Source organism: Oncorhynchus kisutch, linkage group LG25 (genome assembly GCF_002021735.2).
Source record: "Oncorhynchus kisutch isolate 150728-3 linkage group LG25, Okis_V2, whole genome shotgun sequence".
In the NCBI taxonomy this organism is placed as follows: Eukaryota; Metazoa; Chordata; class Actinopteri; order Salmoniformes; family Salmonidae; genus Oncorhynchus; species Oncorhynchus kisutch.
Window position 1 is genome coordinate 17,556,377 of NC_034198.2, and position 13,725 is coordinate 17,570,101.

Sequence of the window (13,725 nt, forward strand, 5' to 3'; positions counted from 1 at the left end):
TGCGTACGTGCGTGCGTACGTGCATGCATATGCTTGTGTGTGTGTGTGTTTGCGCGTGTGTTCATGTGTGTGTGTTTGCGCATGTTTGTGTGTGTGCATGTGTGTTTGGGTGTGTAGGGAGAAGAATCCAAGTCAGTGTCGGAGGCAGATTTATCCTCGAGGAGTATGGAGGACGTGAACGGCAGTAGAAAGGATGTGTCTGGCTCCCCGGGTGAGACACACACTCACACACATGCATACCAGGTTTTCCGTTAACCGGTAATTGCCAGCTTTTGGTAAAAATAAATACATTTTTTTTAAAAGCAGATAAGTAAAATCGTTGGCGACCAAATTGACTGGGAGAAAAAGCAATCCCATTGCAAAATAATGTTTTTTATTCATTGATGGAAATACCAGTCAATGTTAATACAATTGATCGTCGTGCTTATCGGTCTGTGGGTTAATTTGCATAATTTAGTGTAATAAAAGTGCTACGTGAGTATTTTTGTTAGTATTCATGTACAGTTGAAGTCGGAACTTTACATACATTTAGGTTGGAGTCATTAAAACTCGATTTTCATCCACTCCACAAATTTCGATTAGGACATCTACTTTGTGCATGACAGAAGTAATTTTTCCAACAATTGTTTACAGACAGATTATTTCACTTACTGTTTCACTTACTGACCCAGTGGGTCAGAAGTTTACATACATTAAGTTGACTGTGCCTTTAAACAGCGTGGAAAATTCCAGAAAATGATGTCATGGCTTTTGAAGCATCTGATAGGCTAATTGACATAATTTGAGTCAATTGGAGGTGTAACTGTGGATATATTTCAAGGCCTTACCATCAAACTCAGTGCCTCTGCTTGACATTATGGGAAAATCAAAAGAAATAAGCCAAGACCTCAGAAAAAAATGGTAGACCTCCACAAGTCTGGTTCATCCTTGGGAGCAATTTCCAAATGCCTGAAGGTACCACGTTCATCTGTACCAATAATAGTACGTAAGTATAAACACCATGGGACCGCACAGCCATCATACCGCTCAGGAAAGAGACGCGTTCTGTCTCCTAGAGATGAACGTACTTTGGTGCGAAAAGTGCAAATCAATCCCCGAACAACAGCAAAGGACCTGCCTCATGATGCCATCTATTTTGTGAAGTGCACCAGTCCCTCCTGGAGGAGGACTGGAGGGACTGGTGCACTTCACAAAATAGATGGCATCATGAGGCAGGAAAATTACGTGGATATATTGAAGCAACATCTCAAGACATCAGTCAGGAAGCTAAAGCTTGGTCGCAAATTGGTCTCCCAAATGGACAATGACCCCAAGCATATTTCCAAAGTTGTGGCAAAATGACCTAAGGACAACAAAGTCAAGGTATTGGAGTGGCCATCACCAAGCCCTGACCTCAATCCTATAGAACATTTGTGGGCAGAACTGAAAAAGCGTATGCGAGCAAGGAGGCCTACAAACCTGACTCAGTTACACCAGCTCTGTCAGGAGGAATGGGACAAAATTCACCCAACTTATTGTGGGAAGCGTGTGACAGTTTGACCCAAGTTAAACAAGTTAAAGGCAATGTTACCAAATACTAATTGAGTGAATGTAAACTTCTGACCCACTGGGAATGTGATGAAAGAAATAAAAGATGGAATAAATCATTCTCTCTACTATTATTCTGACATTTCACATTCTTAAAATAAAGTGGTGATCCTAACTGACTTAAGACAGGGCATTTTTACTTGGATTAAATGTCAGGAATTGTGAAAAACTGAGCTTAAATGTATTTGGTTAAGGTGTATGTAAACTTCTGACTTCATCTGTACATAGTTACAGCAGGCCAAGGTAGGAGAGTCGGACACACATGACTTTAACTGTATCAGGGTTTGGTGGATGCCAGGAGAATGCTACCTACTGAAATGCATAGTGCCAATTGTAAAGTTTGGTGTACAAGGAATAATGGTCTAGGGCTGTATTTCATGGTTTTGCTAGGCCCCATAGTTTCAGTGAAGGGAAATCTTAATGCTACAGCATGAAATTACATTCTAGATGATCCTGTGCTTCCAACTTTGTGGCAACCGTTTTGGAATTACCCATTCTTGTTTCAGCATGACAATGGGCTGTATTTCATGGTTCGGCTAGGCCCCTTATTTTCAGTGAAGGGAAATCTCAACGCTACAGCATGAAATTACATTCTAGATGATCCTGTGCTTCCAACTTTGTGGCAACAGTTTTGGAATTACCCTTTCTTGTTTCAGCATGACAATGCCCCCTGTGCACAAAGCGAGGCCCATGCAGAAATGGTTTGTCAAGATCAATGTGGAACAACTCTACTGGCCCGCACAGAGCCCTGACCTTAACCCCATTGACTGCGAGCCAGGCCTAATCGCCCAACATTAGTGCCCGACACCGCTAATGCCTCTCCATGTTAATGCAAATGATTTTAGAATGAGATGTTCGACAAACAGCTGTCCACATTCTTTTGGTCATGTAGTGTAGCTCAACACCAACATTTTAAAATAGGCTACTTATTGGAACCGCTCACATCAAGTGGGTTGTTTAGAATGATGTTTTCCCACAAGTTGCATTTTGTTTGAAAATGATGTTTTATTGGCTGCTTTATTACAGGTATTGCATGTTCTGTTAAGATGAATAACTGTAATGTCCGTCATTCTGAGCACTGTGTAACAGGTTAGGCACCCAATGAATATGGGTCCGTAAAATGTCTCAAATGGCCAGTAAATTAAAATCTTCCTGGTCCAGTTGTCCGGCGACACATTCTCCTAATGGAGACCCTGATACACACTGACACACTGGCACACACACGCACACACACACGCACACGCACACGCACACACACACACACACACACACACACACACACACACACACACACGTTTAATTTCACTTCTACACATGTCAGCATTATTAATTGTGTATTACATTTCCCTGTAATTACTTTGTTTCCAGAGGACACACATAAATATTTATTTACGAGTTGAGGCACGGAAATATGCTATGCTAATTAAGATGTAATAAAATAAGACCCTGCAAAAATATCCCTACACATTCCATTCAGTTTACTATATATGTAGACGTAATTGGACTTTTATATAAAACAAACATTGAATTAAAATCGTTGCCATAGCTGTGTAAACATGTCCATAAAGAGTAGGTATTCCCTAAAAAAAGATTATTCACATTTTCAAACAGTCCTTTAGTAAGGCACGTGTCCATATAAACACATACCAGCCCTATTGGTAGTACTGTTACTACCAGCAGTATTACACCTGCACCTGTCAACAACACAAGTTGTTCTGCTTCCACGAGTACATCCAATGCTAGCAACAGTAATTCTACATTTGTTGTTAGCCCAGCTAGCATGGACACTGACAGTTGTGAATCTGATGCAGCCGAAGAGCTACTGCCACCTTACCCGGGAAAGCACCGAACAACAAACAGGGACGTTGGACCATCGAAGAGGCGCAAATATGATGAGAACTACATTGAATTGGGGTTCACTTATATTGTGAGTAGTGTCTTTCCTCAGCCACAGTGTTTTATATGTGCAAAAGTACTATCTCACAACTCGATGAAACCTTCACTCTTGCGCAGACATTTAGAAACAAAACATGCCAATTTGAAAAATAGGCCACGGGAGTTTTTGGAGCGAGAATTAAGACGACCTTCGAGTAGTAAGACATGTATAAAAGCAACAGATACCATTAATAAGAAGGGGCTCGAAGCGTCTTCTATGGTGAGCTACCGAGTGGCTAGGACAGGCAAGCCCTATACTATTGTGGAGGACTTCATTATTCCTGCTGCCACGGATATAGCTGGGACCGTGCTGGGGGAAAAGGCCCAAAAAACTATACATACAATGCCTTCATGAAACAACACTGTTTCATGATGCACAAGTGACATGGCAGGAGATGTTTTGAAACAATTACTGCTTCGCATACAAGCCAATGAAGTCTATGCGTTACAGCTGGATGAGTCAACAGACGTGGCACATCTCCTGGTATATGTACGTTATGTTTATGGGGTGTCAATTAAGGAAGACATCCTCTTCTGCAAACCACTGGAAACCAGGACAACAGGAGAGGATATTTTTAAAGTACTGGACAGCTTTGTGACATCAAATGGACTTTGGTGGTTAAGATGTGTTGGTATCTGTATTGATGGCACAAAAGCCATGACAAGCAGTTGCTCCACTTGGGTACACTACAGCATCCACTGAGAGGCTCTTGCTGCCAAGGGAATGCCTGACATCTTGAAAGACATTTTGGACACTACAGTGAAAATGGTTAACTTTGTTAAAGCAAGACCCCTGAACTCTCATGTATTTTCTGCACTATGCAATGATATGGGCAGCGACCATGTAACACTTTTACAACATACAGATGTTCGCTGGTTATCAAGGGGCAAAGTATTGACACATTTTTTTTAATTGAGAGACGAGCTTAAAGTTTTCTTTCCTGACCATCATTTTCACTTGTTTGACTGCTTGCATGATGACGGGTTTCTCACATGACTGACCTGTCTGGGTGATGTTTTTTCTCACCTGAAAGATCTGAATCTAGCATTACAGGGACTCTCCACCACTATATTCAATGTGCGGGACAAAATTGAGCCTTTGATTAAGAAGTTGGAGCTCTTCTCTGTCTACATTAACAAGGACAACACACAGGTCTTTCCATCATTGTATGATTTTTTTGTGTGCAAATGAACTCAAGCTTACAGACAATGTCAAGTGTGATATAGCAAAGCATCTGAGTGAGTTGGGTGCGCAATTACGCAGCTATTTTCCCGAAACAGATGCCACAAACAGCTGGATTCGTTATCCCTTTCATGCCCTGCCTCCAGTCCACTTACCGATATCTGAACAAGAGAACCACATCGAAATTGCAACAAGCGGTTCTGTGAAAATTGAATTTAATCAGAAGCCACTGCCAGATTTCTGGACTGGGCTCTGTTCAGAGTATCCTGCCTTGGCAACTCGCACTGCTAAGACACTGATGCCCTATGCAACCACGTACCTATGTGAGAGTGGATTCTCGGCCCTCACTAGGATGAAAACGAAATGCAGGCACAGACTGTATGTGGAACATGATTTAAGACTGAGACTCTCTCCAATACAACCCAACATTGCAGAGTTATGAGCATCCTTTCAAGCACACCCTTCTCATTAACCTTTGGTGAGTTATTCACAATTTCTGATGAACAAATAAGGTTTAATATGTAAGATGGTTAAGTAAAGAGCGAAATTATTTATTATTATATTATTATTTGTGCCCTGGTCCTATAAGAGCTCTTTGTCACTTCCCACTAGCCGGGTTGTGACAAAAACTCACACTCATTCTTATGTTTAATAAATGTATCGTATAGTGTGTGTGTGGCAGGTATACAAAAAAACAACATTTGAGAGTGCGCTGACCCTGGTGCTAGAGGGGGTATGCAGCTGGAGGTTGAATGTTTGAAGGGGTACGGGACTATAAAAAGTTGGGGAACCACTGCTATAGAGTACCACAGTATGAGTCATAATACCCATAAAACCTAGCGGTCAAACAAGGAAATGATCCCTATCATTTTTTCACAATGATTATTTCCCATAGAGGATTTTAGGAACATTTAGGCTTACCCTGGTGTGACGTTTTAATAACCGTGTAAATCTCTCTACGATAAGGTGACTTTTATCAATATATTCGCCTGTATTCACCCCCCCCCCACCCCCAAAAATGAAATGCTAATTAGGTGCTAATGTGGAGAACTACAAAAAACTGTAAAGAAATACAAATGCCATGATGATCTGGATGAGACTGCCGATTCGAGGTAAAGGTAAGAATCTCTGTATTAACTATCTGTTAGCTAAATTTTTAAATGAATAAATTGGCAAAATTTCTTTAAATGAATAATTCTGTGAACTGTCTTGTGCAAGTTTTAAATTAACACAATACCTGTTAGCAAATGCGTCAGTTAGAGATGACGTGCAGGAGCTTGCAAGGATTTGTAGTCTTGCATGAAGTCTACTTTGATGCTAGTTAGCATTTTCGAATGTGACAGTAAATAGAGGTGAATATATTGATAACCGTCCCCTTGTCAGGCCTCCCGGGTAAGCCCTTATTTTAGGGGTTTCTAAAATCCTCTATGTGAAAAATGAATGGTGGAAAAACTATTGGAACCATTTCCCTGTTTTATTGACATGATGACACCTCCACTGTGGGGCTCTATTCTCCATTGACAAGTTGGCCATATTGGGTGCCTAGCATTTTTGTCTTACACACATTCAGACACACACACGCATAGATGGCGCTGACAGATATGGCAGCTCTGCTTCTAGCTCTCTGCTTCTAGCTCCTATTTAGTTTTTTTACGTGTTATTTTAACATTATTAGCTCAGACATTTTTTGTGTTATTACATGCAGCCGGAAATAACTTTTGGATATCAGAGCGGCGGTAACTCACCAGTATTACGACCAGGAATACGCCTTTCCTGAATTGGTTCCTTTGTTTGTTCCCCCCAGGGCATTTAAACTTATTCCAGAGGCTGCTCCAAAACCGCCGGAGTGGACTTGTAGTCTGACTCAGGATGTGTGCACACCATCCACTGCTTCCGAGCATATTACTCGCTAATGTTCAGTCTCTGGATACTAAAGTAGATGAGCTCAGGGCGAGGATCTTCTTCTAGAGCGACATCAGGTATTGTAACATACTCATGGCTCTCTCGGGATATACTGTCCCCGTCCATAGAGTCAACTGGGTTCTCAGTACATCGCGCAGACAGGAATAAAGAACTCTCCAGGAAGAGGAAAGGCGGGGGTGTATGTTTCATCATTAACTACTCATGGTGTGATTGGACTTTATGCAAATTTTAACAAAGCAAATGTGAGGAAAACGCTACCGAAGTTCTACCAGCACATTGACTGTAGTACTCGCTCTGGAAAAACAATGGACCACTGCTACTCAACTTTTCGAAATGCTAACAAGGCCCTCCCCCGCCCTATCTTCGGCAAATCTGAACACGACTCCATTTTGCTCATCCCTTCCTATAGGCAGAAACTCAAACAAGAAGTACCTGTGCTAAGGTCTATTCAATACTGGTCTGACCTATCATAATCCATGCTCCAAGATTGTTTTGATCACGCAGATTGGGATATGTTCCGGGTAGCTTCTGAGAATAACATCAACGAATACATGGATACAGTGACTGAGTTCATCAGGAAGTGTATAGAAGAGGTTGTACCCACTATGACTATTAAAACCGATACAAACCAGAAACCGTGGATAGATGGCAGAATTTGCGCAAATCTGAAAGCGCGAACAACCACATTTAACCATGGCAAGGTGACTGGGAATATGGCCGAATACAAACAGTTTAGTTATTCCCTCCGCAAGGCAATCAAACAGGCAAAACATCAGTACAGAGAGAAAGTGGAGTTGCACTTCAACGACATGAGACGTATGTGTTAGGGTCTAGAGATAATCACTGACTAAAATGGGAAAACCAGCCCCGTCGAGGACACCGACGTCTTGCTTCTTGACAAGCTAAACACTTTCTTCGCCCGCTTTGAGGATAACACAATGCCACCGACACGGCTCTCCTTCTCCATGGTCGAAGTGAGTAAGACGTGTAAGCATGTTAACTCTTGCAAAGCTGCCAGCCCAGATGGTATCTCTAGCAGCATTCCCAGAGCATGCACAGACCAGGTGGCTGGAGTGTTTACGGACATATTCAATCTCTCCCTATTCCAGTCTGCTGTCCCCACTCCAAGATTTCCACCATTGTTCCTGTACCCAGAAAGCAAAGGTAACTGAGCTAAATGACTATCGCCCCGTAGCACTCACTTCTGTCATCATGAAGTGATTTGAGAGGCTAGCTAAGGATCATATCACCTTTACCTTTCCTGACACCCTAGACCCACTTCAATTTGCTTTCCGCCCCAGTAGATCCCCAGACAATGCAATCACAATTACGCTGCACACTGCCCTATCCCATGACTATAGCTCAGCATTCAACACCATAGTACGCTCCAAGCTCATCATTAAGCTCTGGGCCTTAGGTCTGAACACCGCCCTGTGTAACTGGGTCCTGGACTTCCTGACGGGCCGCCCCCAGGTGGTGAAGGTAGGAAACAACATCTCCACTTCGCTGATCCTCAATACAGGGCACAAGGGTGTGTGCTCAGCCCCCTCCTGTACTCCCTGTTCACCCATGACTGCGTGACCACGCATGCCTCCAACTCAATCGTCAAGTTTGCAAATGACATAACAGTAGTAGGCCTGATTACCAACAATGACGAGACAGCCTACAGGGTGGACGTGAGGGCTCTGGGTGAGTTGTGCCAGAAAATTAACATCAACAAAACAGAGGTGTTAATTGTGGACTTCAGGAAACAGCTGGAGCACCACCCCTATCCACATCGATGGTACCGCAGTGGAGAAGGTGGAAAGCTTCAAGTTTCTCTGTGAAAACATCACTGACTATCTGAAATGGTCCACCCACACAGACAGTGTGGTGAAGAAGGTTCAACAGCCCCAGGAGGCTGAAGAAATGTGGCTTGGCCCCTAAAACCCTCACAAACTTTTACAGATGCACAATTGACAGCATCCTGTCAGGCTGTATCACTGCCTGGTACCGCAACTGCACCCCTCGCAACCACATGGCTCACCAGTAAATGGTGCGGTCTGCCCAACGCATCACCAGTGTAAACTATCTGCCCTCCAGGACACATACAGCATGTGATGTCACAGGAAAGCCAAAAAAGATCATCAAGGACATCAACCACCCGACCCCACGGCCTGTTCACCCCGCTATCATCCAGAATGCGAGGTCAGTACAGGTGCATCAAAGCCGGGACTGAGAGACTGAAAAATAGCTTCTATCTCAAGGCCATCAGACTGTTAAATGGCTATCACTAGTCGGCTTCCACCCGGTTACTTAACCCTACAAGGAAGTTTACATACACCTTAGCCAAATACATTTAAACTCAGTTTTTCACAATTCCTGACATTCAATCCTTGTAAAAACTCCCTGTTTTAGGTCAGTTAGGATCACCACTTTATTTTAAGATTGTGAAATGTCAGAATAATAGTAGAGAGAATTATTTATTTCAGCTTTTATGTCTTTCATCACATTCCCAGTGGTTCAGAAGTTTACATACACTCAATTAGTATTTGGTAGCATTGCCTTTAATACCACTCCAATACCTTGACTTTGTTGTCCTTAAGCCATTTTGCCACAACTTTGGAAGTATGCATTGTCCGTTGTAAGACCCATTTGCGACCAATCTTTAACTTCCTGACTGACGTCTTGAGACGTTCCTTCAATATATCCACATCATTTTCCTCCCTCATGAAGCCATCTATTTTGTGAAGTGCACCAGTCCCTCCTGAAGCAAAGCACCCTCACAACATGATGCTGCCACCTCCATGCTTCCCGGTTGGGATGGTGTTCTTTGGCTTGCAAGACTCCCCCTTTTTCATCCAAACATAACGATGGTCAATATGGCCAAACAGTTCTATCTTTGTTTCATCAGACCAGAGAACATTTTTCCAAAAGTACGATCTTAGTCCCCATGTGCAGTTGCAAACCGTAGTCTGGATTTTTTATGGTGGTTTTAGAGCAGTGGCTTCTTCCTTGCAGAGCAGCCTTTCAAGTTATGTCGATATAGGACTCGTTTTACTGTGTATATACAGTGCCTTGCGAAAGTATTCGGCCCCCTTGAACTTTGCGACCTTTTGCCACATTTCAGGCTTTTTGTGAAGAATCAACAACAAGTGGGACACAATCATGAAGTGGAACGACATTTATTGGATATTTCAAACTTTTTTAACGAATCAAAAACTGAAAAATTGTGCGTGCAAAATTATTCAGCTCCTTTACTTTCAGTGCAGCAAACTCTCTCCAGAAGTTCAGTGAGGATCTCTGAATGATCCAATGTTGACCTAAATGACTAATGATGATAAATACAATCCACCTGTGTGTAATCAAGTCTCCGTATAAATGCACCTGCACTGTGATAGTCTCAGAGGTCCGTTAAAAGCGCAGAGAGCATCATGAAGAACAAGGAACACACCAGGCAGGTCCGAGATACTGTTGTGAAGAAGTTTAAAGCCGGATTTGGATACAAAAAGATTTCCCAAGCTTTAAATATCCCAAGGAGCACTGTGCAAGCGATAATATTGAAATGGAAGGAGTATCAGACCACTGCAAATCTACCAAGACCTGGCCGTCCCTCTAAACTTTCAGCTCATACAAGGAGAAGACTAATCAGAGATGCAGCCGAGAGGCCCATGATCACTCTGGATGAACTGCAGAGATCTACAGCTGAGGTGGGAGACTCTGTCCATAGGACAACAATCAGTCGTATATTGCACAAATCTGGCCTTTATGGAAGAGTGGCAAGAAGAAAGCCATTTCTTAAAGATATCCAGAAAAAGTGTTGTTTAAAGTTTGCCACAAGCCACCTGGGAGACACACCAAACATGTGGAAGAAGGTGCTCTGGTCAGATGAAACCAAAATTGAACTTTTTGGCAACAATGCAAAATGTTATGTTTGGCGTAAAAGCAACACAGCGCATCACCCTGAACACAACATCCCCACTGTCAAACATGGTGGTGGCAGCATCATGGTTTGGGCCTGCTTTTCTTCAGCAGGGACAGGGAAGATGGTTAAAATTGATGGGAAGATGGATGGAGCCAAATACAGGACCATTCTGGAAGAAAACCTGATGGAGTCTGCAAAAGACCTGAGACTGGGACGGAGATTTGTCTTCCAACAAGACAATGATCCAAAACATAAAGCAAAATCTACAATGGAGTGGTTCAAAAATAAACATATCCAGGTGTTAGAATGGCCAAGTCAAAGTCCAGACCTGAATCCAATCGAGAATCTGTGGAAAGAACTGAAAACTGCTGTTCACAAATGCTCTCCATCCAACCTCACTGAGCTCGAGCTGTTTTGCAAGGAGGAATGGGAAAAAATTTCAGTCTCTCGATGTGCAAAATTGATAGAGACATACCCCAAGCGACTTACAGCTGTAATCGCAGCAAAAGGTGGCGCTACAAAGTATTAACTTAAGGGGGCTGAATAATTTTGCACGCCCAATTTCTCAGTTTTGGATTTGTTAAAAAAGTTTGAAATATCCAATAAATGTCGTTCCACTTCATGATTGTGTCCCACTTGTTGTTGATTCTTCACAAAAAAATACAGTTTTATATCTTTATGTTTGAAGCCTGAAATGTGGCAAAAGGTCGCAAAGTTCAAGGGGGCCGAATACTTTCGCAAGGCACTGTAGATACCTTTGTACCTGTTTCCTCCAGCATCTTCACAAGGTCCTTTGCTGTTGTTCTGGGATTGATTTGCACTTTTTGCACCAAAGTAGGTTAATCTTTAGGAGACAGAATGCGTCTCCTTCCTGAGCAGTATGATGGATGCGTGGTCCATGGTGTTTATACTTGCATACTCTTCTTTGTACAGATGAACGTGGTACCTTCAGGCATTTGGAAATTGCTCCCAAAGATGAACCAGACTTGTGGAGGTCCGCAAGGTCCTTGGCTTATTTATTTAGATTTTCCCATGATGTCAATTAAAGAGGCACTGAGTTTGAAGGTAGGCCTTGAAATACATCCACAGGTACACCTGACTGAAATTATGTCAATTAGCCTTTCAGAAGCATCTAAAGCCATGACATAATTGACATAAAAGCACAGTCAACTTAGTGTGTGTAAACTTGTCTTGCTTGTCCTATGTTGCTATGTCTTGCTTGTTCTATGTTGCTATTGTCTATATTGTAATTGTTTTTAATAACCTGCCCAGGGACTGCGGTTGAAAATTAGCCGGCTGGCTAAAACCGGCACTTTTACTGAAACGTTGATTAATGTGCACTGTCCCTGTAAAAACTCAAACTCAAACTCAAACTTCTGACCCACTGAAATTGTGATACAGTGAATTGTAAATGAAATAATCTGTCTGGAAACAATTGTTGGAAAAATGACTTGTGTCATGCACAAAGTAGATGTCCTAACCGACTTGCCAAAACTATAGTTTGTTAACAAGAAATGTGTGGAGTGGTTGAAAAACGGGTTTTAATGGCTACAACCTTCCGACTTCAACTGTATATATTTCTTAAATCCATTATTTTACTTTTAGATTTGTGTGTATTGTTGTGAATTGCTAGATACTACTGCACTGTTGGAGCTAGGAACACTATACCCGCAATAACATCTGCTAAACATGTGTATTGTGACCAATAACATCTGCTAAACATGTGTATTGTGACCAATGCAATTTGATTTGATTTGATAAAGCAGCAGCAAACCACAATGCGTCATTCTGCTACAGATCTATCTGAATAGTCCAAAACTATTCCTGCTGCTGTGTCTTCGTCAGTTTTAGTGACTCATTTCACAGACACATATTACCATATGGAAGCATACTGCAGGGGAGAACAATTCCCCAACACTAAGACAAATGAGCTCCTGGTGCGGTTAGAGGAGTTGTTTAAGCAAAGTAACTGGATAGTTGAGGAGAGAGGAAGAAGGGATTGGATGAACTGAGAGAGAGACAAGAGGGAGGGAAGAGATGGTGAGGGAGAGAGAGAGAGAGTGAAAGACAGGAAGAGAGTGAGTGAGGGAGGGAGGGATAAGACGCACACCAACTGAGATGAAAGATCCGCGTCCTCTCTATGTCATGCCTTCATCTGTCTGTTGAACACAATCGTCAGATTAGAGATGAAATATTGATGGGGTCGAGAACAGTAAGACATCCATATTTAAACTTCTTACTTTAGAGATACCCTTATAACTGTCTCTCCCCTTCACCCTTCTCTCTCCCTCCCATGTTCCCCCTACATTTTACTACCTCGTCTTTCTCTACCTCTCTTTCTTTTGTCCATCCTCGTTTAACAATTCTAACAATTCCTTCCTCTTTTCCCTCCCTCCTTCTTCACGCTCTCCCTCTCTGCTCCCACTCTCCCCCACCCTCTTCTCATCTCCCCTCCAGTAGTCCCAATAAACGGTCATGTTGACCTGAAGACCAGTCTGACCCCTCCTCTGATTACCCATACTGCTGCCACCCCCATGCCCGTTCCCAAGCTGCCTGCCGTGGGTGACCCTGCCCTGGGCTACGAATCCCGACGAGGCAGCAATGTCTCCATGGACCTAACCTCTTACGACAAGTCTCCGGTTAGTATACTATAGTACTACACTATTACACTATCAAACTACTGTCTCCTCCCAGCGTCTGGAACCCATGTATTAAGCTCTGTGCCCTCTCTTTGCCCACAGAACTAAGATTATCAGTCTAACCAATGGATGGGCGACTCATTTTATTCTTTGGGCCCCCACCCCCATAAAAGTTGCCCATCCATGGTCTGACTTGTCTGGATGATGTTCAAGATGACAGCTATGATGATTAATTATGATTAAAATGACCTTTCATCAGCATAACTCTATGGACACTTACTGATGCTGTAGCCAAACCCACTGATGCCATAGCTACACTTACTGTTGCCAGTTATGACTGTTGCCAGCTATAGTAATGACCACTGAGCATTGAGGATAATCTGATAATTAGTAAGACAAAAACCTGTAGTAACAACATCTAAAGTTCCATATACAGAAGTTTTCCATATTCTAAAGTTCCCCAAAGGTTACAAAAGTTCCCCAAAAAATGGATCTGTTCACTTCTTTTGTGTTGTTCATACATTCTCTCTTCCTCTCCCCTCTCCCCCCTCCAT

General features: G+C 42.6%; 1 protein-coding gene across 7 annotated transcripts in view; it reads left to right on the top strand.

Moving 5' to 3' along the window:
* cacna1g (calcium channel, voltage-dependent, T type, alpha 1G subunit) overlaps positions 1-13,725 on the top strand; it is a 198,029-nt gene that overhangs the window by 91,805 nt on the left and 92,499 nt on the right. For 5 of the 7 annotated variants that reach the window (XM_031804822.1, XM_031804826.1, XM_031804827.1 and 2 more), the window contains 2 exons: positions 118-211; positions 12,990-13,171. In XM_031804822.1, the coding sequence (XP_031660682.1) occupies positions 118-211; positions 12,990-13,171 (276 nt within the window). The remainder of the gene's footprint in view (positions 1-117; positions 212-12,989; positions 13,172-13,725) is intronic. The other 2 variants (XM_031804823.1, XM_031804825.1) reach the window with 1 other exon arrangement.